This window comes from Phyllobates terribilis, unplaced genomic scaffold (assembly GCF_046119375.1).
Source record: "Phyllobates terribilis strain yellow unplaced genomic scaffold, ASM4611937v1 Scaffold_7__3_contigs__length_470593459, whole genome shotgun sequence".
NCBI classification, from domain to species: domain Eukaryota; kingdom Metazoa; phylum Chordata; class Amphibia; order Anura; family Dendrobatidae; genus Phyllobates; species Phyllobates terribilis.
This window is the reverse complement of record NW_027362767.1, coordinates 451,723,990-451,751,767: the sequence shown is the minus strand read 5'-3', so window position 1 is coordinate 451,751,767 and position 27,778 is coordinate 451,723,990. Positions and strand designations below refer to the sequence as shown.

The window sequence follows — 27,778 nt, the reverse complement described above, 5'->3', positions numbered from 1 at the left end:
ATCAGGGACCTATGCACCCTTCTGCACAGTTTTGAAATGGCGACGAAGATGTTTAGTGCTGACGATGCCATTATCAGCATGACTATTCCGGTGATTTACATGCTGGAGCACATGTTAAACAGAATTCGGAGTCAGGTGGTGGCACAAGAGGAGGTGGAGGAAGTAGAGGAGGAGGAGTTGTATGCGGAAGGGCTAACATCTGCAAGGTCCAGACGGTCGGCAGCACCAAGGCGGCAGGCATGTGAGGGTGGGGGAGATGGTTTTACCAGGGCGCATGGTAGCAGCCAAACTAGTGAGGAAGGTGCAGGAGCCCAGGAAGAAGTGGAGGACGAACTGATGGAAGACTCATCAGATGAGGGAGACCTTGATCACATTTCTGTTGTGCGAGGTTGGGGGGAGAGGACAGAGGAAGGAAGCATGATTGTTACCTCGCCACCAACACAACAGGGACTTGGTGCTCCTGGATGCGCAACACACATGAGTGCCTTCTTGCTGCACTACCTGGAACATGACCCTCGAATTGGGAGAATTAGAAATAACCCTGACTACTGGGTTGCCACACTGTTAGATCCCCGGTACAAAAGTAAATTTGCAGAAATTATTCCTGCCATAGAAAGGGATGCACGCATGCAGGAGTATCAGCAGAGACTGTTGCAGAATCTTACATGTGCTTTTCCACAAAACACCAGTGGTGCACGTAGTGAATCTCACAGTTCCAACTTGCCAACCGTGGGACCGTCAAGTGTTCAGCACTCAAACCGTAACAGAACCACAGTATCTGCTGGTAACATCAATTTTGCGGAATCATTTCACCACTTTTTTAGCCCATCCTTTGCAAGGCCACAGGAGACAAGAAGTCTGACACATAGTCAACGCCTAGAGACGATGGTACAGGAGTATCTCCAAGTAAACATTGAAGCCATGACTGTGTCACTGGACCCTTGCTCTTTTTGGGCTTCCAATCTGGATAAATGGCCGGAGCTAGCCACTTACGCCTTGGAGATCTTGTCATGCCCCGCAGCCAGCGTTCTGTCTGAACGTGTGTTCAGCGCTGCTGGTGGTGTGCTGACAGATAAGCGCACGCGGCTCTCCACTGATAATGTAGACAGACTCACGTTCATAAAGATGAACAAATCATGGATCCGAAACGACTTTTCTACCCCTGTGTCATCCTGGGGAGAGTAAAAGCTTGATGATTGGTTAAAATCACCCTACCAACCGTTTTAAGCTTTCAAATTACTAATCATGTTTATCTGTATCTTGGCTGGAAAATTATTTGGGCTTTGTAGCAGTGTGCAGCACTGATCCTATTAGGCCATCTATACTAAGCTCCACCAGATTTAAAATTAATAATAATTTTTAGCTGCATCTAGCCCGGAAAATAATTTTGGGGCTCCGAGATGCGCAAGACACATAAGTGCCTTCTTGCTGCACTACCTGCAGCATGACCCTCATATTGTCAGAATTCGAAGTAATCATGACTACTGGGTTGCCACACTCTTAGATCCGCCAAACTTTTCGATCAACCTTTTCATTTTAATAAAGACCAAAAAAATGGTCATTTTTGAAATTATAAGCATTAGCAGGTTATTAGAAACTGAAATCAAACAGTTTTCAACTCAAAACTTTATTCTAGGTGATGTTACATTTTCACATAGGACCCCTTGTTCGAAAGGAGCTTCTGAACTCTCTCGTCCATTGAATTTGTCAGGTTTTGGATGGTTTCTGCTTCAATTGTTTTGCATGAGGACAGAATACCCTCCCAGAGCTGTTGCTTAGATGTGAACTGCCTCCCGCCATCATAGACACTCCTTTTGATGATGCTCCAGAGGTTCTGAATGGGGTAGAGGTCAGGGGAGCATGGGGGTCACACCATAAGTTTGTCCCCTTTTATGCCCATAGCAGCCAGAGATGCAGATGTTTTATGTGCAGCATGAGATGGTGCATTATCATGCAAAAAAATGATCTTGCTGTGGAATACACGGTTCTTCTTCTTGAACCATGACAGGAAGTGCTGTTTGAGAAAATTCACATACATTATGGAGTTCATCTTTAGCACCTTCAGGGATCCTAAAGGGGCCGACAATCTCTCTCCCCATGATTCCAGCCCAAAACATTACTCCACCTCCTCCTTGTTGGCGCTGTAGCCGTGTTTGCGTGGGGTGTCCATCAACCAGCCATCCTCCACTCCATTCATCTGGACCATCGAGCGCTGCACGGCACTCATCCGTGAACAAAACAGTTTTGAAATCAGTCTTCATGTAATGTTTGGCCCACTGGAGCCGTTTCTGCTTGTGTGAAGTGGATAGAGGAGGTCGACAGGATGGCGTATGCACAGCTGCAAACCTCTGAAGGACCCTGCATCTTGTTGTTCGGGGGACGTTGGAGGCACCAGCAGCTTCAAAAACTTGTCTGCTGCTATGACAAGGCTTTTTTGCCGCTGCTCTTTTAACCTGACGTAATTGCTTGTAGGAAAGAGTCCTCAATTTGCCCTTATCAGCACGCACACGTGTGTACTGTGAATCAGCTACATACTTCTTGATTGCCAAGACACTTCATCCTGATCATCGCACAATGTTGATTGTAGTCATGCCTTGACCTAAACACTCCACAATTTGTTGCTTCTCAGCAGCCGACACATCCTTTTTCTTTCCCATTTTGGCAGAAAATGTAGGCTGCTTAATAATGTGGGACAGCCTTCTTAAGTAGTCTTGCCTTTCATTGGACACACCTGCCAAACTAATTAGCACAGGTGTCTGCAATTGCTTACAGTGATATAAAGAGCCCTGACACACATCACCATCAATGAGTTTAACTGACAAACAAACAAATTCTTCCCTTATCACTCCTAAACACTTTTTGCATAATAATTTGGAACGCGGTGTACATGTGCTTTTCCACAAAACACCAGTGGTTCACGTAGTGAATCTTACAGTTCTAACTTGCCAACCGTGGTCTGTATGGAATTGTTCAATAAAGGGCCCAAAATTAAGGTAACATAGATGGGAGAGGTCTCTATGAATAGGAATTCCTAAGTATTTGATACCCTGTGAGGGCCAGGCAAAGGGAAAGTTGGACTGGATGGAATCCTATATGGATTTGGGGAGGGAGACATCGAGGGCCTCAGACTTCGCTGCATTGATTTTAAAATTTTACCATGTAACAAAGTGATGTATTTCAGCCATAACAGCATGGATGGATATATGTGATTGAGTGATATATACTAGGACATCATCAGCAAATAGAGAGCACTTGTACTCGGTGCCTCCCACCTCAATCCACCTAATATTGGGGTTATGGCGAATTGATGAGAGCAGGTGCTCCGTCACTAGGATGTATAAGAGAGGGGACAGAGGACATCCCTGCCTTGTCCCATTGGTGATTGTGAAAGGTGATGAAAATGTTCTGATGCACCCCCTGGGCCTTGGGACACCCGGAGCCGGACCCTTTTTGGTGGATGCTGGTGGTTGTAGTCTTCGTGGCGGCGACCCGGTTCCGTGGCTCAGGGCGGTCAAACCAGTGGCGGAACTATTTATGTGGTTTTGATGTTTAAATGTCCGACTACGCCACCCGTGGATTGCGGTCAGAGTGAACCGCCGCTCCAGGGCAGACCGCTGAGGCTGGTGTTGTGGGTGCAGCAGAGCGTAGCATAACTCCCCACGGGAGGAGTATAGCCTCAGGGCAGTGTATGCGGAGGATGGGGGTGATGGTGCAGGGCAGCAGCAGTAACGACACGGAGTCAGTGATGCAGTCCAGGGCCTTTACTCACAGTTCTTATTATCCAGACCACGTCTGCAGGTAACGGCTGCCCACGTCGTACTGTGCTCACCAGGTGAGGGGCTCAGACAACTCCTAGATAACTTTGGAGCGCTTCACAGGACCCCCTTTGTGTGTCCTTTGTCTGGCCTTTCTTACCAACCCTTCTGTCCGGCTGCCTCGGGCCTCCTCTTGGTAAACTTGGCGCCAGTTTCCCTGACCCTATGTGGTGCCTTCCTAGAGGGTGTAGCGAGGGGCTGCGCCACATAAAATGTCACAGCCTCCGGTTTCTAGCTGAGGGTCGTTTCCTGCCTCCACTAGTTTCGGGGACCGGTCTCCCCCTTTGGCCTGACCCCTCCACGCAGGTGGATTCGGGCGTGCGGTGGCGACTCGCCCGTCCGCACCCCTGGGATCCCTTCATTCCTCGTTCCTGGAGCCTTCTCCGCTCCTCTTCCTTCCTTCTCCCTCTTCCAGGCCTGGGCCTCTGTTACTAGGCCCGCCTCCGGAGCAGAGCTCATGCAGAGCCCCTGCTCCCTGCCACTTCTGCTCAGACTTCTCTGCACTGAACTAAGATGGTGCCCACCTTTTATACTCCTTCTCAATGCACCCAGGAACTGCTTCCTCCCTGCTCCTGCACTACAGGGTTCCCCTTCCTCAGTGTTCCCTCCCCCCACTCCAGCCAGGGACAGGGACTGTCGTGCCCATCTCAGGGGCATATTGGTCGCCCTGCCCCACCGCAATGTGGTGTAATGCATGCAGGTGTCGGGTCCTGATCCACACTCCATCATTACCTGAGAGTGAGATATCACACCTCTGGGTGAGGTGCAATACCTCTGTAGCAACCGAGCCCTCAGGGTAATACAGTTCCATTTATCTTCAGCCTAGGTGACGTATTGCGATACAGGGCCGTGATTTTGGCTATAAAAGGATCCCCTAGACCCCTACCCCAAGCTTTTTAAGAGAATCATATATGGCGTGTGTTAGAACCTTGCTGTTAGGTTTTTTTTCCTTTGCTGGTCACATGACCTTGTTGGCCTATTTAATCCTGCTCCGCCCTTCTGGCTTTGCTGGACTTCATTGTATATCTACTTTCTAGCTAGCCTGTGCTCTGTATCTAGCTCTGTTAGTTTGCTTGGTCTACGGACCTCTATGTTCTATCTATTTTGTTTGTTCGTCTGTCTGCTACTATTTCTGTTAGGAGGTGTCCCATATTCCTCCCAGTCCTTAGTACTTGTAGGGATTCCCTCCCCACATCTATAGGTCTCCGTACAGACTAGATTAGGACTTTAGCAGGTCTGATCGCAGGATCAGGTTCCCTGTTACATCGTAGGGATTCAGCTGAGTCCTATAGTAGGGACAGATCTCCTCTCTTTCCTTAGCTTTGGTAGCAGAACATAACAGTAAGTCCAGCCAGCAAATTCTCTAAGGAAAGATTTTTCTGTTCCATCATGGTGTCGGTTCAGGATTTGGCTCATTGCCTGCAGGGACTCTCTCTGGAGGTGGCCGAGCTCCGTCAGCACGTGAGTAACTGTCCTGGAGCACATTTCTTGGAGCCTAAGGTATGTTTGCTGGATTTATTTTTTGGTGAACATCGAGAATTTTTTTCATTTAAAAATGCTTGCTTATTGTATTTTCGTTTGAGACCTAAGTCCTCTGGGGATGAATCCCAGCGCGTAGGGTTCATAATGTCACTTTTGCGCAAAGAGCCTCAGGAGTGGGCCTTTTCTTTGCAACCTAGTGATTCATGCTTCAGATCAGTGGATAGTTTTTTTTCTGCTTTGGGACTATTATATGATGATCCTGACCGTGTCGCATCAGCTGAGACTGAGTTGAGACGTTTAAAACAAGGATCGGGTAATGTGGAAAAATATTGTACACATTTTCGTCGTTGGTCCACTCAAACAGGGTGGAACGATTCTGCTCTGAAAAGTCTATTTCTTGCTGGGCTCAGTGAAAGGGTTAAAGACCTGCTAATTGCTTATCCTACACCTGAGGATTTGCAACAGGCTATGCAATTAGCTATACGGGTGGATAGAAGACTGCGTGCTAGGGTTAATGAGAGCAAATCCTCTGCTATGTCAGTTTCTGGTTATGATAATGTGTGTATTAACAGTGGTGAACCGATGGAGATTGGATCGGTGGCACCTCGCTCTCAAGAAAAAGACCGTCGTTTTTCGGAAGGCTTGTGTTTCTATTGCGGAAAATCTGGTCATTTGATTAAAGGCTGTGAGCTTCGTATGAAGAAAGAAAAAAAAATGGTCAGTCACGCCCGTATTGCCTGTTTAAATTCCAAGGGTATATTTTTAGCTGCTTCCACGATTGCTCAGGAAAAATTGATGGAATTTCGGGTGTTTGTTGATTGCGGGTCTACACTGAATGTAATTGATGGGGGATTCGTGGAAAAACTCAATTTAAAACCTGAACCTTTATCATCCCCCATTGCTGTGGTTTCTGTGGATGGCTCCCCTTTGAAGAATATTACTCTCAAGGTCAGTGAATTTCCTCTCACTATTAATGGTGTTCACCATGAGAAATTGGATTTGGTAGTGTTGAATAACTTGCCTTCTCCAGTAATATTGGGTTTGCCCTGGTTAAAATTTCACAATCCTGTACTGGATTGGTCTACCAGTGAAATTAAATCCTGGAGCCATAAATGTTATGACAAGTGTTGTAACGGGCGTATTGCAGCTGTTGATAGGGGGGAATTGCCTGTTCCTATTCAGGATTTTTGGAGAGTTTTTTCTGAGAAGGAATCGCAGGTTTTGCCTCCCCATAGAGACTATGATTGTTCTATTGAATTTGTCCCTGGAGCGACTCTTCCTAAGAGTCGTTTATTTAACCTTACTATTCCTGAGAGGAAGGCTTTGGAGGAATACATACAGACAAGTTTGGCCGCCGGTCACATTAGACCCTCTAAGTCTCCTGTGGCGGTTGAATTTTTTTTTGTAAAAAAAAAGGACGGCGGTTTACGTCCTTGTCTGGATTTTCGTGAGATTAACAAAATTACGGTACGCAATCCTTACCCACTGCCATTGATTCCTGATCTGTTTAACCAGTTATTGGGGGCCAAGTGGTTCTCTAAAATTGACCTTAAGGGGGCATACAATCTGTTGCGCATGAAGGAGGGTGATGAATGGAAGACTGCTTTTAACACTCCTGTGGGTCATTTTGAGAATCTGGTTATGCCTTTTGGTCTTACTAATGCTCCTGCATTTTTTCAGAATCTGATTAATGACATCCTTAGACCTTTGATCGGTAAAAATGTGGTTGTGTATTTGGATGACATTTTGATTTATTCGCCAGATCTGGAGTCTCATTGGCGGAGCGTGCGTGAGGTATTACAGTTATTAATGGACAATTCGCTTTTTGCTAAGCTGGAGAAATGTGAGTTCGCTGTACAGAGAATTAGTTTTTTGGGCTACATTATCTCCAGCAAAGGTTTTGAGATGGATCCGGTTAAGGTTCAGGCTGTGCAGGAATGGCCTAGGCCTATTGGTTTGAAATCGATACAGAGGTTTTTGGGTTTCGCCAATTACTATAGAAAATTCATAAAAAATGTTTCTAGTATTGTCAAACCTCTGACTGATCTCACCAGGAAAGGTGCTGATGCGGTTCAGTGGTCTTCTGAGGCCATTGAAGCTTTTGTGTATCTCAAGGAGAGGTTCACCTCTGCTCCCATCCTTATGCAGCCTGATGTGACTAAGCCGTTTTTGGTTGAGGTTGATGCTTCCTCTGTGGGGGTTGGCGCAGTATTGTCTCAGGATAACGGGGATGGATTACATCCCTGTGCCTTTTTTTCAAAAAAATTTTCGGAGACTGAACTGAATTACGATATTGGTAATCGGGAATTATTGGCTATTAAACTCGCATTTGAACACTGGCGCCACTTCTTGGAAGGTGCGGAATTTCCCGTTCAGGTTCTTACGGATCATAAAAATCTGATATATCTTGATGCTGCCAAGCGCCTGAATGCCCGTCAGGCTAGGTGGGCACTGTTTTTCTCGCGGTTTAATTTCTCCGTTACTTACATCCCTGGTACTAAGAATGTTAAGGCGGATGCCTTGTCTCGCAGTTTTTCTCCCATAGTCGGTGGTGAGAAAGAGGAGAACATTTTACAAGAAGGTGTTGTGATAGCTGCTTTAGACTCCGTTTTGGAAGATGAGATTCTTAAAGCTCAGGAGAATGCCCCTTCTAACACTCCTCATGGGAGGTTGTTTGTGCCTGGGACCTTTAGGAGAGATTTGTTTGTTGAGTGTCACGAATCTCGGTTGGCAGGTCATCCCGGAATCTCTGAGACCAAGAGACTGGTGGGTCGCAGTTTTTGGTGGCCTGGATGGCAGAAGGAAGTCATTAAGTGGGTGCGCCAATGTACTATATGTGCTAGATCTAAGTCCTCACATACTCCTGCTGCGGGGTTGCTTTGTCCTTTGGAGGTCCCCAGTGCTCCTTGGACACATTTGGCTATGGACTTTATAACTGACCTTCCCCCCTCTGAGGGTTTTACTGTCATCTGGGTGGTCGTGGACCGTTTTAGCAAGATGTGTCACTTGGTTCCCTTCGTCAAACTGCCCTGCGCTAAAACTCTCGCTAAGGCCTTTGTCAAGGAAATTGTCAGACTTCATGGCGTTCCTACTGACATTGTTTCTGATAGGGGTCCTCAGTTCGTGGCTCGTTTTTGGCGTGCCTTTTGTGACAGGTTGGGAATTCATTTGTCGTTTTCGTCCGGATATCATCCTGAATCTAATGGCCAGACAGAAAGGAAAAACCAGGATGTTGAGCAGTTCTTGCGTTGTTTTGTGGCAGACAATCAAGAGGGGTGGTCTGAGTTTCTGCCACTTGCCGAATTTGCTCTGAACAATCATACATCTTCTTCTGCTGGTTGTTCGCCTTTTTTTTGTTGTTCTGGGAGACATCCGTCGTTTGGGTCGTTCTCCAAGTTGGGATCTGCCGTGCCTGAGGAGGAGAATTTTTCCGGTGATTCGGAAAGAGTTTGGACGGATGTGCGTGGTAATCTTCAGGAGGCCAACAGAAAATCTAAAGACTACTTTGATAGGAAACGACAGGAGGTTTTGTTCGCTGTTGGTGACATGGTTTGGTTGTCCTCTAGGAATCTGCGGTTGAGGATTCCTTCTAAGAAATTGGGTCCCAAGTTTGTAGGGCCCTTTAAGGTGCTTCAGGTTGTCAACCAATCTGCTGTTAGGTTGGAGGTTCCTACCTCCTGGAGAATTAATCCGGTCTTTCATGTCTCTCTGTTAAAAAAAGCTGTTGTGTCGGATGGTGACGCCTCTGCCTCTGTTCCTCCGGTGGTGGAGGACGGGGAATATGAAATTTCTCGCATCCTTGACTCTAGACGGTATAGAGGTAGTTTGCAGTATCTTGTGGCCTGGAAAGGTTTCGGACCCGAGGATAACTCTTGGGTGAGGTCAGATGATGTTTCCGCGTCCAGACTTATCAGAGCGTTTCACAGGAGATTTCCTGATAAGCCTGGTCCTAGGGGATCCGGAGGATCCTCTTAGAAGGGGGGGTACTGTTAGAACCTTGCTGTTAGGTTTTTTTTCCTTTGCTGGTCACATGACCTTGTTGGCCTATTTAATCCTGCTCCGCCCTTCTGGCTTTGCTGGACTTCATTGTATATCTACTTTCTAGCTAGCCTGTGCTCTGTATCTAGCTCTGTTAGTTTGCTTGGTCTACGGACCTCTATGTTCTATCTATTTTGTTTGTTCGTCTGTCTGCTACTATTTCTGTTAGGAGGTGTCCCATATTCCTCCCAGTCCTTAGTACTTGTAGGGATTCCCTCCCCACATCTATAGGTCTCCGTACAGACTAGATTAGGACTTTAGCAGGTCTGATCGCAGGATCAGGTTCCCTGTTACATCGTAGGGATTCAGCTGAGTCCTATAGTAGGGACAGATCTCCTCTCTTTCCTTAGCTTTGGTAGCAGAACATAACAGCGTGCCAGGAGACTCTATGGAATGCTTTCTCAGCATCCAACGAGAGTATCTAATTACAAATTTTTAACTGCATCTGTGGCACCCCAGGGGTCTGGTCTCCACAGTAATAGCAATGTTATGTCTGAGAGCAGGTGGGAGGTCTCTTGGTCAGGAATCCTATTCATGCCACACCTCCTGCCCGGTCCTGGGAGGGGAAGGACTTCCCCTATATAAAACTGGGGCTGAGGCAGGGTTGGAGAGAAGAAGAGGGGCAGCTTAGGAAAGAAAGATCAGGAGCTCAGTGGGAGCAGTGCTAAAAGGAATCAGGGGCTGGCAGCTGAAGAGCTCGCCCTGATTGAAGAGTTACCACCGGACCCGGAGTCCGAGGCTGTGGGGATTAACCCTGACCCAGCAGCAGAAACCGACCGGCAGGGGATTTCAGGTCCTCTGGCCAAGAAACCCGAAGGCACGGTCACACGCGTGGGACCAGCACCGTCGTCATGGAGCGGAAGCCACTAGAAGGCCCCGAGTCACCGGCCATACGGGTGAGCACCACACGGTACACTCAGGGACGTGGGCTACCTTTACCCGCCTCTAGCAAGAAAGCCAGAAGAGTACAATTAGTTGGGGAGGCCTACAACTCCGCCTGGCCAAGGGGGATCCCATCTGCTCAAGGACTGACCAGGCCCCGACCGCTAGCCAGTACTCCGGGAGGGTCTATCTTTGTCACCAGTAAAGACCCTGAACTACACCGCATCGTCTCTGAGTGGTTCCTGCTACCCCCATCATCCACGTCGGCTGCCCTGAGGCCATACCCCTCCCGTTGGGGGTTACACCATCCACGCTGCACCATCCTTCCACCGGCCTCAGCAGTCTGCCCTGCAGTGGCAGCTCCATAGCTGCATTCAACGGGTGGCGTAGTCGTCCTACATCTACTGCTAATATACCGCCACTTAGTCTGACTCCCTGGGCACGGACCGGGTCATCGCCACGAAACTACTACCCCTATCCGATCCGGCTCCGGGTAGGTTCCCGCGTGCGCAACGCTGCGCGACTCAGGCCCTGGGGCGCGTCAGCTTTTGGCGTAGTCGGCAGGATCTCGTGCCCGCAACCACCGGGTACTGCGTGCCTGAAAAGAGAGACTTTTAAACTTACCTGTGGCGAAGATTCCCGCCATCCGGCGCCATCTTCAGCCTTCTTCCCGCCATCCGTGAAGTTTTCCCGCCATCCGGCGCCATCTTCTGCCTTCTTCCCGCCATCCGTGGAGTTTTCCCGCCGTTGGACGCCATCTTGAAGACGCCGCGCGTGAAGAAGAGGGGCGTGGATTCCAAAAGCGCGCGAGAACTGAAGCCCCGCCTCACGTCCAGACGTCGCGTAAGGTCCTGGAAGGAGCCCAGCAGACGCTGACGTCACAGGAGCGCGACGGAACGTCCTCAACCCTGACGATCCACTGCGGAACCGCGGCCTACGGAAGAGGATCATCGCAAGGTAGGCCACGGTCCACTAGGGGGGAGGAAGATGTCGGATACGGAGGAGAGCTTCACTGCCTCAACCCCCGCCAGCGCCAGCGCTGCTGCAGTCATGCCTTTTACCATGCCCTATATCCCGGGAGCAGCCTGGCTACCCCAATACTCAGGGGAGTCACATACCCTGAATGACTTTAGAGAAAAGCTGGATAGCCTCTTCCAGGTGTACCCCCTCACAGAGGAGCAAAAAGTGAGCATCCTGGTGGCCCAACTAACCGGGGCAGCCCAAAGGGAGGTAAAGTCCTGGCCACCTGGGAGGAGGACTGTCGCGGGGATACTAACCCGGCTGAGGGACACCTTTGATACCCGCACCTCAGCCGAGATTAAGCTTAAATTCTATGGGTGCAAGCAGCGAGCACATGAGAGTATAAGGGACTATGCACTAAACCTACAAGAGGCCCTGAGAGCCATTAAGCAGACTGACCCCGACAGCGTGGGAAACGAGGACAGGCTGTTGACCGAACAATTTATAGAGGGACTATATTGCAATGTCCACCGAACCCAGTTGCGGGCCATAGCCTTACAGGATCCTCATCTGGACTTTGCACAGTTCAAGGACAGAGCCATCCGGGTGCTCCGAGAACCGGCACCGGGTGGCGTTGTGACCCACAGGCGCCCAGCTATCACTTACCACCAGGAGGCGGCGCCCTTGTCGGCCGGGCCTGTGGGGGCTGATGCGCAGGCTTTGAACAATGACCCGGCTCCAGACCTGCACCATCAGGTCCAAGAGCTAGCTAAAAGCGTTGCTGCGCTAACCCGAACTGTGCAGTCTTTACAGGTTTCCACTCCAGGGAAGATCCAGCTGGCATCCGGACCGGAGGACATCCCGTGGCGTCGACCAAGGAGGACCCCACCGGCCAGAGGAAGACCCAGCGACCGATACAACGAGGGCGGACAACCCATCTGCCGCCGCTGCAATCAACCCGGACATATGGCAAGGTACTGTCCTTTAAACTGGCACAACCTGGGGTAGAGGGCCAACCCCTAGGAATAAGATCACCAGGCCCATCGAACTGGCGCGACAAATATGTGGGAGGACGTCCAGTCTTGCCTGTGGTACTGGATGGCATTCCTATGAGTGCCCTACTGGACACCGGGTCACAGGTCACCACCATCCCGTACGTGCTCTTCAAGCAGTACTGGAATGACTCGGATATAACCCGCTACCCTGATGACGACTTGAGTATCATTGCCAGCAATGGTCAACCCGTGCCGCAGATCGGATTTAAAGAAATGACCATTAAAATCGGTAGAGTCGAACTGGCAGCACAGGGACTGATCATTGTGGACATTGACAAGCGCGAGAGTCACCCAAAGATAACTCTAGGAACTAATGTGATTGAAAATTGTCTTGCAGAGGTGATTTTCATTTTACAGCAGGTTGCCAAGAACGCCAGCTCCGGCCAGCAGCGAGTGCTCCAGAAAGAGATCCGGGCACTGATGCGACGGCAACAAGTGGAACTCTCCGGCGGTGAGATTGGTAGCGTAAGAATGTGTGACCCTTTCCCTATTGCCATACCCCCGAAAAGTGAAATGATGATTTGGTGCCGGGCAGCTATTGGTCTGAGAGGTAGAGATTACCAGGCCATGGTAGAGCCAGTCTACTCAGACAGTAGGCCCACCATTTTGACAGCCCGGGGGGTAGTTGATGTACGCCATGGGAGGGTACCCGTTCGCATAATAAATATTGGGAAAAGGGAAGTATACCTGCCCCGGTATGCTACGCTAGCCAAATTATATACTATCAACCAAAATTCTATACAGTCTGTGGAACCCTTGCCTCCATCTCATCCGGAGGAAGGTAACGGCTCTGAGAAAATAATGGAGGATTGGTGTCAGCAACTACATTTGGGTACTGACTCCACTCCCTCCCACCAGAAACAGGGAGTCTACCGGGTGGTTCAAGAGTACGAGAGAGTGTTTAGTAAACACCCGTTAGACTTCGGGCGAGTCAAGGGGGTAGAACACCACATCCCCGCGGGAGACCATCCTCCCATAAAAGAGAGGTATCGGCCCGTACCCCCTGCACACTACCAACATGCCAAGGGGATGCTTAGAGACATGAAGGAGGCTGGGGTAATCAGGGATAGCTGTAGCCCCTGGGCAGCTCCACTAGTCTTGGTCAAAAAGAAAGACAACACCATGAGAATGTGTGTAGATTACCGGAAAATTAACCGTATCACACACAAAGATGCGTACCCCTTACCAAGAATAGAGGAGTCTTTGGCTGCTTTAAAATCTGCTAACTTCTTCTCCACCTTGGATCTCACTAGCAGGTACTGGCAGGTTCCTGTAGCAGAGGCGGATCGGGAGAAGACCGCATTCACCACCCCGATGGGACTTAGCGAGTTTACCTGCATGCCATTTGGACTCTGCAACGCACCAGGAACCTTCCAGCGATTGATGGAGTGCTGTCTGGGACACCGGAACTTTGAGACGGTCCTGTTATACCTGGACGATGTCATCGTCTACTCCAAGACCTACGAGGACCACCTGAAGCACCTGGCGGAAGTGTTTGAAGCTCTGGCAAGTTACGGCCTAAAGGTGAAACCTTCTAAGTGTCACCTCCTGAAGCCAAAGGTGCAGTACCTGGGACACGTGGTGAGTGCTGACGGAGTGGCTCCCGACCCTGATAAGATCACCGCAATTAAGGAATGGCCAAGCCCCTCCAGCGTAAAGGAAGTGAGGCAGTTCCTCGGGTTGGTAGGCTACTACCGAAGGTTCATTCCCGGTTTCACCAAAAAGGCAGCTCCTATGCAGGACCTCCTGATAGGCCAGTCCAGGAAGGCCAAGAACCAGAAGCCGCCCTTCAGATGGGAGAAGTTGGAAGAAGAGTCCTTCCGCCAGCTGAAGATGGCCCTCACGGGGGATGAAATCCTGGTGTACCCTGATTATAGCCAGCCCTTTATCCTCTACACCGACGCCAGTAACATCGGGCTAGGAGCCGTACTATCCCAGATCCAGCAGGGGAAAGAACGGGTAATTGCTTACGCCAGCCGAAAACTGCGACCCACCGAAAGAAACCCTGAGAATTACAGCTCATTTAAGCTAGAGTTCCTGGCAGTGGTGTGGGCAGTCACCGAACGCTTTAAGCACTACCTCGCTTCTTCCCGGTTCACCGTGTACACGGATAACAACCCGTTGACACACCTGGACACTGCAAGACTCGGTGCCCTAGAGCAGAGATGGATGGCCCGCTTGTCCATCTATGAGTTTACAATCAAATACCGGGCAGGACGCTCCAATACCAACGCAGACGCCCTGTCCAGGATGCCAAACCTACCGGACGTAGGGGAAGATTCAGAGGAACTGGAAGAAGTTGAGCTCCCCGCGTTCCACCGTAATGGGACTATCCAGTATTCCCACCGTGTAAGAAGTAAGCAAACCGCTACGTTCAACCCCTTACCTCATTACAACTGGGCGGAGACGCAAGATAGTGACCCTGCCGTCCGTCTGGTAAAGGAGATGCTGACTCGGCCAGATGCACGCCTTGACCCAGACGCTCCGGAGGAAGCCAAGCAACTGTGGGCTGAGAAGAGTCGACTGTTCCTTTACAAGGGAAAGTTGTGCCGCAGAATGGTTAACTCCCGGACGCATGAACTAATCTGGCAAGTAGTGGTGCCAAGAAGAGACGCAGCTATGGTGATGGAGGCATACCACGACGGAGCTGGGCATTTCGGATGGAAGAAGCTGGAGTTCCTGCTGCGCGGGCGGTTCCACTGGGTAGGCATGAGAGGAACCATCGAGAGGTGGTGCAGAGACTGTGGCCCATGCAACTTAAGAAGGAGGGACCGTGCCAGCCAGAAGACTCCCCTGCAGTCCATCATCACCAGACAGCCGTTGGAACTGGTAGCCTTGGATCATGTAAAACTGACCCCAAGCAGAAGTGGCTACGTCTACGCGTTAACCATCGTGGATCACTACTCCCGGTTCTTGGTTGTCGTCCCCGTCAAGGACTTAACGGCTCACACAGCAGCTAGAGCCTTCCAGCAGCACTTCTGCCGTCCGCATGGATACCCGGAGCAGGTGCTGACGGACCAGGGGCCTGCCTTTGAAGCGGAGGTATTCCAGGAGTTCTGCACCCTGTATGGATGCCGGAAGATAAGAACAACACCCTATCACCCGCAAACTAATGGACTTTGTGAGAAAATGAACCAGGTGGTGATAGATCTCCTGAAAACATTGCCCCTGGAGGAACGCAGTCTGTGGCCTGAGAAGCTGCCCGACCTGGTGGACCTATACAACCACATCCCTGTAGGTTCCACCAACTGTACCCCGGCTTACCTAATGAGGGCAAGACCTGGTAAGCTTCCTGTTGATCTGGAGATGGGAGTCCTGACACCCGAGGACACTTCACCAGAAGCCAACTGGGACACAGAGAGGCAGCAGCAATACCGAAAAGTACAGGAGAGCGTGGAGCGTAGTCTCTGTCAAGCTAGGGAAAGACAAGAGAAAACTTACAACCAGTATGCTCCCGCTGTTCCCCTGGTGCCCGGAGAGCAGGTCTTGAAGAGGAAAAGACGGCTCCACAAGTTGGACGACCAATGGGAGAAGGACCCGTACACCGTACTGCCCTCAAGCCACGACAACCCAAAGATCTGTACAATCAGTAAAGACGGAGGGGAAACCACAGCCATTGTATCCCGGGATCACCTAAAGAAGTGTCCCGAACAGCTACGGAACCCTGAAGAGGAACAAGAGGACCCTCGACCCGTAGAGGAAAGGGAAGATATGGTTAGTACTGTGCTCGGAGACTTCCCTCGGTCTTGGACTCAAGTCAATGGTGCTGTTGTGGTACCCGTCCTCACGTTCCTCCAACCAGCATCCCAAGTGCCTACGGAGACACAGGTAGAACTGGAAGAACAGCCGGTCCAGGAGGCAGAAGGCCCCACACAAGCAGACCAGGAAAATCAACCCTCTGCTTATAGTGAGCCTGCCATACCCCTAGTGAGCCAAAGAGTCCGTAGATGGCTGCCCAGTTTACCCTTGACAGCTCCTATACCCTGTAGCTCAGGACCAATCAACCAGCTCCGTAGGTCCACTAGGGTCACTAGAGGCCAGCTGCCCATACGGTGGAGGATCTAAATGTTCAAGCTATTTTATTAATGTTTACCTGTTTATTGTTGCTTGTGTATAATTATGTGTTTCTAGTTATTTATAGGAGTCTTTGGTGGATTTACCGGGAATCCTTTGTGCATATAGTTGGAGCGTAACCCAGGACGGACTGAAAGACTGTTAAGGACTCGGGGCAGGACAGACCCCTACCTGGTTACGTCTCCCTGTGTTGGTGAAATGGACACCCTTGTTTTCCTCAAAAGTTACACCCGGTTGCGGACACGCCGTGACCACCTTATGTGTTGTCTCTATCAGAATGGTATTGTTTGCACCTTGTTATGTTTACAAAAGTATGTTTAGTCCCGGAGTACTAACTTTCACTAGGGGGGAATGTGGCACCCCAGGGGTCTGGTCTCCACAGTAATAGCAATGTTATGTCTGAGAGCAGGTGGGAGGTCTCTTGGTCAGGAATCCTATTCATGCCACACCTCCTGCCCGGTCCTGGGAGGGGAAGGACTTCCCCTATATAAAACTGGGGCTGAGGCAGGGTTGGAGAGAAGAAGAGGAGCAGCTTAGGAAAGAAAGATCAGGAGCTCAGTGGGAGCAGTGCTAAAAGGAATCAGGAGCTGGCAGCTGAAGAGCTCGCCCTGATTGAAGAGTTACCACCGGACCCGGAGTCCGAGGCTGTGGGGATTAACCCTGACCCAGCAGCAGAAACCGACCGGCAGGGGATTTCAGGTCCTCTGGCCAAGAAACCCGAAGGCACGGTCACACGCGTGGGACCAGCACCGCCGTCGTGGAGCGGAAGCCACTAGAAGGCCCCGAGTCACCGGCCATACGGGTGAGCACCACACGGTACACTCAGGGACGTGGGCTACCTTTACCCGCCTCTAGCAAGGAAGCCAGAAGAGTACAATTAGTTGGGGAGGCCTACAAATCCGCCTGGCCAAGGGGGATCCCATCTGCTCAAGGACTGACCAGGCCCCGACCGCTAGCCAGTACTCCGGGAGGGTCTATCTTTGTCACCAGTAAAGACCCTGAACTACACCGCATCGTCTCTGAGTGGTTCCTGCTACCCCCATCATCCACGTCGGCTGCCCTGAGGCCATACCCCTCCCGTTGGGGGTTACACCATCCACGCTGCACCATCCTTCCACCGGCCTCAGCGGTCTGCCCTGCAGTGGCAGCTCCATAGCTGCATTCAACGGGTGGCGTAGTCGTCCTACATCTACTGCTAATATACCGCCACTTAGTCTGACTCCCTGGGCACGGACCGGGTCATCGCCACGAAACTACTACCCCTATCCGATCCGGCTCCGGGTAGGTTCCCGCGTGCGCAACGCTGCGCGACTCAGGCCCAGGGGCGCGTCACATCTAGCCCAGGAAATACTTTGTGCCTAGTAGCAGTGTCTGCTAGTCAGCGGATTATCCCGGCTGTTAAGCAAGCTACACCACCTGTAGTTTTGACACTTAATTTTTTCAAAGGAAATGCTTCGGGACCACGGGATACTCAGTGAAGAGCATCAGGAGGCACCCCAAGGCATAGGGGCTGGGACTGGCAGTAGGATGCCTTGCGGTGGACAGCCGAGCTCGATCCTTCTAAAAGCTTTTTAACTGCAGCAGCTTTAGTGGACGCTACTGGAGCTGGAATTACGCGGCTGCTGGCATGAGACTTGCCCTCCAATAGATCCTTGTAAATGGATTTAAAGTGTATTCATTCAAATTAGAGAGACAATTTAAATTAAAAAGCTTAGAGCTGCCTCCACCACAGGGGGGCTCGCTTGACCCACCAGCGGACAGGCACCAGTATTGGGAGAGGGGGGCTGGCCGTCAGGGTTCACCGCGGCTCTGGCACAAACCCGGCGACACGGAGGTGGCACGGGCAGGAGCGGACTGAACGTGTCGGCTTCTCACTTTTTGGATTTTAGAAGGGCATGACATGCCTATATCTGTGTCTCCCCCTCCTTTTACTCCTCCACCTCTTTTCTTTTCGCATGACTATATGTACTTGTCACTTTTCCATGTGTTAGTTATGTCTTCTGAGCAGTTTGTCAGCTTTTGGACACCTTTGAAGGTGTTTTCTATGTGTTTCTATGTGTTTTTGTTTGCCTGCCATTGGTTTTAACGGTGTTCGAAGGTGTTCGACGAACCGAACCGAACTCGAACACTACGGGGGTGGCTCAACACTACTGTATATATGTTGTGGAATACCTATACTAACTATAAACAGGCAAATCTCTCCCTAGCTCAGCAGCAGCTCCTCTCCCTACACTGTCTGATTCCGGAGTGACTGTGACGAGCATGGCGGCGCCAGGTCTGATATACACCTGATGATGCTGTGCGGCCAGCCAATCACTGTAATGCCACAACCAACATGGCTACGGCATTACAGTGACTGGCTGGCAATCCCTGCATGTTCATTGGCTCTGTAAAGAGCGCCAAACATGCAGGGAGGGGACCCGAGCTCCCGCCGAGCAACCCGGAAATACTCGCCGATCATGTCGAGCAGGGTGATGATCGGGTGAGTATTGAGGAGTGTCGAGCAGTGAGATTCTCGGGCGAGCACCGAGCAGTAGTGAGCATGCTCGCTCATCACTAATAGATTCATATTAATGATCTGAGTTTTGTTCTCTTGCTGTGCACAGTAATAATCATATCACTAGAGCACACTGACACTTTCTGCTTTCTGCAGCTCACTTGCCAGCTGTGCTGTATAGACTGGGGCAGAAAAGCCATCTCATTATCAATAGAGGTGAGGAGGTCAGTGCTGGTTATGTAGCTGGAGGCTTTGATAAGACCAGATAGTAAGACACACACAAGGCTCTGGATGCAGCTCCTCTGGTTTTTGGGGACAGGTCGTATTCCTTTACCTTCTGGAGACTGTAATAACTTATAAAGTAAAGGTTATGCCCATCATCATTGTAGTGCCATTAAAGTGCAAAGTGCAGATTGTTACAGCAAGAAAGTGTGTGTTTCCAATATTTCTCCATCAGGAAACAAATGCTACATTTAACTAACAAGGAAACACAGTGCTCCCCTCCTAGAGACTAAAATCAGAAGAATCTCTACTGTAACATTCACATTAAATTGTTTGCAACCAGATGTTTCATTCATTGCTGCAGAGCATCTCAAATGTAAAAGATAAAGTCAATTTTTCAACTTGTCTAAATATTCTACCGTTTTGTGTATGCAGCTCCTATTCAGACCTAGATGTTTCCATGTTTACAGACTAGAAAACAAACCCTGTTTCCTCTGATCCTGCAGCCATGTGTTACTTTCTTCTGTCTTCTTTCTTGTTTACTGATTGTTGTTTACAAAATTTTGTGGAAAAAAATGACAAATTGACCGTTAGACAGGGCAGAGCGGCGTAGATATGACCGTGCGCAGGGCGTGGCTTTCAAACCTTTCATCCATCTTCATCTGACATACACTGTGTGTGGCCACAGTACTATAAAATCTCATGGCCAGACACTTTACATAACTGTCATACAAGATTCTTTTGGGAGTCATTTATCTCACATTGTTAAAAAATACAATTTTGGACCCGAATTCTGGCGCAAAACTCCTGGTAATGTTACACACTTTCTGCAGAACTTTTAGTTGCAGGAAAATGTTGTGACTTGTCATTTTTATGCCAATCCCAGTCAGTGCCGCCAAATTTTTGAAATTTATGCAGATGTTCAAGGTAAGAAGCGCAGTTTGCAAATTTCTCATAATTCATGCCACAAGTGTGAATTACGGCAGAGATGTACTCCGGCCCCTGACTGCGATACATTGTTCTGGTGGCGCAAAGCAGCCGAAGGACGCGCCAAATTCATAAAGAGGAGCAAACACCCTTCACCAAGACGGGCTTACAGAATGCCAGTCGTGATGAATCAGGGCCTAAGGCCACGGCCCCACTATCAGTATTTGGTCAGTATTCGGTCAGTATTTGTTCTCAGGAGTGGGTGATAAATGCAGAATTGGTGACTTGTTTCTATTATAGCTTTTCTCTGATTGTTCCTCACCTGAGAAAAAAATACTGACCAAATACTGATAGTGAGGCCGTGGCCTTAATGGTGAAACTGCACAGGTCCGATCCTTCTTTCCCTGACTCACTTAGACCCCATAACGTAAGACAGATGACAACTTCTGCCGCCTCAGTGGGCCCAGCGGACATTAATCTGATGTGTTTGGCAGTGTTTGCTTACGTTCCTGGTATGACGGCTGAAAAGGATCAGTCTCGTGGGGTGATCACGTCCATGACATTTCCTTCCTTCTCTTTCTTGCATTTTTTGTCTTCTAATTTTCTGCCATCTTTGTCTTCTTGTTTTTCCAGCCTCCTCTATATCTAACTTATTTCTTCTTCTCATTCGCACTTTTCTTTATCCTTCTTCTTTGTCCTTTATTGTTTTTGTTAATCTTCCTAATTTTTCTCCTTTCTTCCTTCTCTCTTTTACTTTTGTTGTAGTTCTTCTCTGATGTTTCCTTCTCTTCATTCTGCTTCTTTTTCTTCTCCTTATGTTTTCTCAAGTCTTTTTATCCTTTTTCTTCTCATTGAATCTTTTATTTTCTTGCTCTATCTTTTCATTCTTTTTCCTTTTTCTTCTCCTTGTCTTTTCTTGTTCCCTTTCTCATTCTTCTTCTTGGTCATTCTTTCTATCCTTTAATCCCTTACCTTCTTTTTTCTTGCTCTTTTTTGCTTCATTCTTCTTTTTTTTCTCCTCATTCTCCTCCTTTACTTTCTTACTCTTGCTCTCATCTATTTTTTTGTTCTTCTTTTTTCCTCGCGGTCCCTTTCTCCTTTTATTCTTCATTTTTGCTGCTCATCTTATTCTACTGATCCAAATTGTTTCCTCTTTCTTTTCCCTTCCTTGTGCATCTTCAATCTTTCTATATTTTCTCTTTCTTTCCTTCACTCTCTATTTCTTTCTTGCCATTCTCCATCATCCTTTCTTTATTCTCCTATTTCTTCTTGTTTTTCTTTTTTCCCTCTTTCTGCTCATTATTCTTTTCTTCATTCTCCTCTTTCCTTTACTTTTCTTTCTTGTTTTATTTTAGTTTTCCTCTTCTTTCTTTTCTTTCATTTTCTCTATCCTTGCTCACTTTGTACTTCCTCTCCTTCCTGCTATTCTTCATCTTCTCCTCTTCCTCCTTCTTTCTCTTTCTCCTAATCCTCTGTGCTGGCCTTTTTACTTCTTTATACTTCATGTTCTACTTTTTCTTCTTTTTCTTGCTCTTAATTTTCTTTCCTTTTCCTCTTCCCTTTTATTTTTCTTACTGTCATTCTCCATAATCTCTTCTTTCTCTTTCTGCTCTTCTTTATTGTCTCCTCTTCCTTCTCCTTCTTCCTCTTTCCTTTTTTCTTTCTCTTTCTCCTTTTTCTCCACTTTTCAGTCCTTTTCTTTCTTTTCATGGCTTGGCTCTTATCTCTCGTCATTTTTGTGTCTTTTCTTCTTTATCGATCTGCTCATCATTTTTTGACCTTCATGATTTCTTATTCTCTCTCTTTATTTCATATCCAGTATATTCCACCAACTGCAAAAATCTCCACTGAAGACCTGAACAATCTTCGCCAGCAAATGAGGATGAACAACGTCTCGGCTTATATTATCCCAGCCACTGACCCGCACCTGGTGAGGAATAATGCGATGTCTTCTGGGTGATTAGCAGGATCACACATGAAGATGATGATGGTGCAATCGGGAAAACTAAGTAATGATATTGTGGGGCGTCATAGACAGAGTTACTTAGTGGAGGAGCAGGAGATGAGTTACACAATGGAAGCGGTAGAGCCCCCAGCAGCACAGAGTATTTCAGGAAATGAGTGAACTGATCGTGTGGGAGGTAAGTGGCTCTAAGTTACGTAGCTGAAAAGGCAGGGTCCCCAGCAGCACAGAGCATTTAAGGAGAAATGTCTGCTTTTGTGGGCAGTTTCTATGTCCATCGAGGGGCTTCACCAGCACAGAGTATTTAAGGAGATGCCTTTGCTTGTGTGGGCAGTTCCTATGTGCATCTGTGTTATGATTGTAGGGAGGACAGAGCCGCATGTAGCCGGAGTCACGATGTAAATGGAGATAATAGGAAAGTGACATACATTAGAATAGCGCCACCATGTTGGACAGATTCAGAGCAGATGTGGAAGTTGTTTTCTTTCTAATCTCATTTTCCATTGTATATTCAGGGAGAATACACCGCGACCCGCGAGAAGCGCAGACAATGGCTGACCGGCTTCACCGGATCCTCAGGTACCGAATCCTCAGCACTAGAAGGAGCCGGACGTCACCAGTCAGTGAAATGGTGACATTGCACCAGCACTGCCAACGTGGTGGACGATATCTACACCAGTCATTGTCACATTGTATTCACTGTAAACTGTGACCGGTGCCCATAGTAATCATCATCATACATGGACTACTACTCCCTGTAGATTCTGTGCTCTCTGTCTCAGGTGAGGACCCCCAAAATTACCACCGAGCCCCCGACACGGGCCCTCGAATAAGGAAGCTCAGACCAGATCACCATGTCGGGGGTGACAGAGACGAGAAGGGGCCGACTTGTCCCAGCAGCCGGTGGTGCCGGTCAGAACCGTCCTGTCTCTTACTTCACTTACTATTGTACAAAGTCACCAGTGGGAGTTTCCCTGAGTGACCGCAGGACGTCATGAGTGGATGATTCACAGACAGATGAGGAACCTGCACTTTATCTGTGAGAGAAGGAGAGAAACGGAATCAACAGCAAAAGTTACATTGTATCTGATGGGGGTTCGGCCTTATTACATTGTATCTGATGGGGGATCGGCCTTATTACATTGTATCTGATGGGGGTTCGGCCTTATTACATTGTATCTGATGGGGGTTCGGCCTTATTACATTGTATCTGATGGGGGATCGGCCTTATTACATTGTATCTGGTGGGGGATCGGCCTTATTACATTGTATCTGATGGGGGATCGGCCTTATTACATTGTATCTGATGGGGGATCGGCCTTATTACATTGTATCTGATGGCGGATCGGCCTTATTACATTGTATCTGATGGGGGATCGGCCTTATTCCATTGTATCTGATGGGGGATCGGCCTTATTCCATTGTATCTGATGGGGGATCGGCCTTATTACATTGTATCTGGTGGGGGATCGGCCTTATTACATTGTATCTAATGGGGGATCGGCCTTATTACATTGTATCTGATGGGGGATCGGCCTGATTACATTGTATCTGGTGGGGGATCGGCCTTATTACATTGTATCTGATGGGGGATCGGCCTTATTACATTGTATCTGATGGGGGATCGGCCTTATTACATTGTATCTGATGGGGGATTGGCCTTATTACATTGTATCTGATGGGGGATCGGCCTTATTACATTGTATCTGATGGGGGATCGGCCTTATTACATTGTATCTGGTGGGGGATCGGCCTTATTACATTGTATCTGATGGGGGGATCGGCCTTATTACATTGTATCTAATGGGGGATCGGCCTTATTACATTGTATCTGATGGGGGATCGGCCTTATTACATTGTATCTGGTGGGGGATCGGCCTTATTACATTGTATCTGATGGGGGATCGGCCTTATTACATTGTATCTGATGGGGGATCGGCCTTATTACATTGTATCTGATGGGGGATCGGCCTTATTACATTGTATCTGATGGGGGATCGGCCTTATTACATTGTATCTGATGGGAGATCGGCCTTATTACATTGTATCTGATGGGGGATCGGCCTTATTACATTGTATCTGATGGGGGATCGGGCTTATTACATTGTATCTGATGGGGGATCGGCCTTATTACATTGTATCTGGTGGGGGATCGGCCTTATTACATTGTATCTGGTGGGGGATCGGCCTTATTACATTGTATCTGATGGGGGATCGGCCTTATTACATTGTATCTGATGGGGGTTCGGCCTTATTACATTGTATCTGATGGGGGATCGGCCTTATTACATTGTATCTGATGGGGGATCGGCCTTATTACATTGTATCTGATGGGGGATCGGCCTTATTACATTGTATCTGATGGGGGATCGGCCTTATTACATTGTATCTGATGGGAGATCGGCCTTATTACATTGTATCTGATGGGGGATCGGCCTTATTACATTGTATCTGAAGGGGGATCGGGCTTATTACATTGTATCTGATGGGGGATCGGCCTTATTACATTGTATCTGATGGGGGATCGGCCTTATTACATTGTATCTGGTGGGGGATCGGCCTTATTACATTGTATCTGGTGGGGGATCGGCCTTATTACATTGTATCTGATGGGGGATCGGCCTTATTACATTGTATCTGATGGGGGATCGGCCTTATTACATTTTATCTGATGGGGGATCGGCCTTATTACATTGTATCTGATGGGGGATTGGCATTATTACATTGTATCTGATGGGGGATCGGCCTTATTACATTGTATCTGATGGGGGATCGGCCTTATTACATTGTATCTGATGGGGGATCGGCCTTATTACATTGTAGTTGACGGGGGATCGGCCTTATTACATTGTATCTGATTGGGGATTGGCATTATTACATTGTATCTGATGGGGGTTCGGCCTTATTACATTGTATCTGATGGGGTATCGGCCTTATTACATTGTATCTGGTGGGGGATCGGCCTTATTACTTTGTATCTGATGGGGGATCGGCCTTATTACATTGTATCTGATGGGGGATCGGCCTTATTACATTGTATCTTATGGGGGATCGGCCTTATTATTGTATCTGATGGGGGATCGGCCTTATTACATTATATCTGATGGGGGATCGGCCTTATTACATTGTATCTGATGGAGAATCGGCCTTATTACATTGTATCTGATGGGGGTTCGGCCTTATTACATTATATCTGATGGGGGATCGGCCTTATTACATTGTATCTGATGGGGGATCGGCCTTATTACATTGTATCTGATGGGGGATCGGCCTTATTACATTGTATCTGACGGGGGATCGGCCTGATTACATTGTATCTGATGGGGGATCGGCCTTATTACATTGTATCTGATGGGGGATCGGCCTTATTACATTGTATCTGATGGGGGATCGGCCTTATTACATTGTATCTGATGGGGGATCGGCCTTATTACAATGTATCTGATGGGGGATCGGCCTTATTACATTGTATCTGATGGGGGATCGGCCTTATTACATTGTATCTGGTGGGGGATTGGCCTTATCACATTGTATCTGATGGGGGATCGGCCTTATTACATTGTATCTGACAGGGGATCGGCCTTATTACATTGTATCTAATGGGGGTTCGGCCTTATTACACTGTATCTGACGGGGGATTGGCCTGATTACATTGTATCTAATGGGGGATCGGCCTTATTACATTGTATCTGATGGGGGTTCGACCTTATTACATTGTATCTGATGGGGGATCGGCCTTATTACATTGTATTTGATGGGGGATCGGCCTTATTACATTGTATCTGATGGGGGATCGGCCTTATTACATTGTATCTGACGGGGGATCGGCCTGATTACATTGTATCTGATGGGGGATCGGCCTTATTACATTGTATCTGATGGGGGTTCGACCTTATTACATTGTATCTGATGGGGGATCGACCTTATTACATTGTATCTGATGAGGGATCGGCCTTATTACATTGTATCTGATGGGGGATCGGCATTATTACATTGTATCTGATGGGGGATCGGCCTTATTACATTGTATCTGATGGGGGATCGGCCTTATTACATTGTATCTGAAGGGGGATCGGGCTTATTACATTGTATCTGATGGGGGATCGGCCTTATTACATTGTATCTGATGGGGGATCGGCCTTATTACATTGTATCTGGTGGGGGATCGGCCTTATTACATTGTATCTGGTGGGGGATCGGCCTTATTACATTGTATCTGATGGGGGATCGGCCTTATTACATTGTATCTGATGGGGGATCGGCCTTATTACATTTTATCTGACGGGGGATCTGCCTTATTACATTGTATCTGATGGGGGATTGGCATTATTACATTGTATCTGATGGGGGATCGGCCTTATTACATTGTATCTGATGGGGGATCGGCCTTATTACATTGTATCTGATGGGGGATCGGCCTTATTACATTGTAGTTGACGGGGGATCGGCCTTATTACATTGTATCTGATTGGGGATTGGCATTATTACATTGTATCTGATGGGGGTTCGGCCTTATTACATTGTATCTGATGGGGTATCGGCCTTATTACATTGTATCTGGTGGGGGATCGGCCTTATTACTTTGTATCTGATGGGGGATCGGCCTTATTACATTGTATCTGATGGGGGATCGGCCTTATTACATTGTATCTTATGGGGGATCGGCCTTATTATTGTATCTGATGGGGGATCGGCCTTATTACATTATATCTGATGGGGGATCGGCCTTATTACATTGTATCTGATGGAGAATCGGCCTTATTACATTGTATCTGATGGGGGTTCGGCCTTATTACATTATATCTGATGGGGGATCGGCCTTATTACATTGTATCTGATGGGGGATCGGCCTTATTACATTGTATCTGATGGGGGATCGGCCTTATTACATTGTATCTGACGGGGGATCGGCCTGATTACATTGTATCTGATGGGGGATCGGCCTTATTACATTGTATCTGATGGGGGATCGGCCTTATTACATTGTATCTGATGGGGGATCGGCCTTATTACATTGTATCTGATGGGGGATCGGCCTTATTACATTGTATCTGATGGGGGATCGGCCTTATTACATTGTATCTGATGGGGGATCGGCCTTATTACATTGTATCTGGTGGGGGATTGGCCTTATCACATTGTATCTGATGGGGGATCGGCCTTATTACATTGTATCTGACAGGGGATCGGCCTTATTACATTGTATCTAATGGGGGTTCGGCCTTATTACACTGTATCTGACGGGGGATTGGCCTGATTACATTGTATCTAATGGGGGATCGGCCTTATTACATTGTATCTGATGGGGGTTCGACCTTATTACATTGTATCTGATGGGGGATCGGCCTTATTACATTGTATTTGATGGGGGATCGGCCTTATTACATTGTATCTGATGGGGGATCGGCCTTATTACATTGTATCTGACGGGGGATCGGCCTGATTACATTGTATCTGATGGGGGATCGGCCTTATTACATTGTATCTGATGGGGGTTCGACCTTATTACATTGTATCTGATGGGGGATCGACCTTATTACATTGTATCTGATGAGGGATCGGCCTTATTACATTGTATCTGATGGGGGATCGGCATTATTACATTGTATCTGATGGGGGATCGGCCTTATTACATTGTATCTGATGGGGGATCGGCCTTATTACTTTGTATCTGATGGGGGATCGGCCTTATTACATTGTATCTGATGGGGATCGGCCTTATTACATTGTATCTGATGGGGGATCGGCCTTATTACATTGTATCTGATGGGGATCGGCCTTATTACATTGTATCTGATGGGGATCGGCCTTATTACACTGTATCTGACGGGGGATCGGCCTTATTACATTGTATCTAATGGGG

The 27,778-nt window shown here is 48.2% G+C and overlaps 1 protein-coding gene across 2 annotated transcripts in view; it reads left to right on the top strand.

Annotated features, from left to right (window-relative positions):
- The window catches only part of XPNPEP2 (X-prolyl aminopeptidase 2), a 112,884-nt gene that overhangs the window by 24,273 nt on the left and 60,833 nt on the right, over nucleotides 1-27,778 (top strand). For both annotated transcript variants that reach the window (XM_073642185.1, XM_073642186.1), the window contains exons 3-4: nucleotides 21,772-21,882; nucleotides 22,431-22,494. In XM_073642185.1, coding sequence (XP_073498286.1) covers nucleotides 21,772-21,882; nucleotides 22,431-22,494 — 175 coding nt within the window. The remainder of the gene's footprint in view (nucleotides 1-21,771; nucleotides 21,883-22,430; nucleotides 22,495-27,778) is intronic.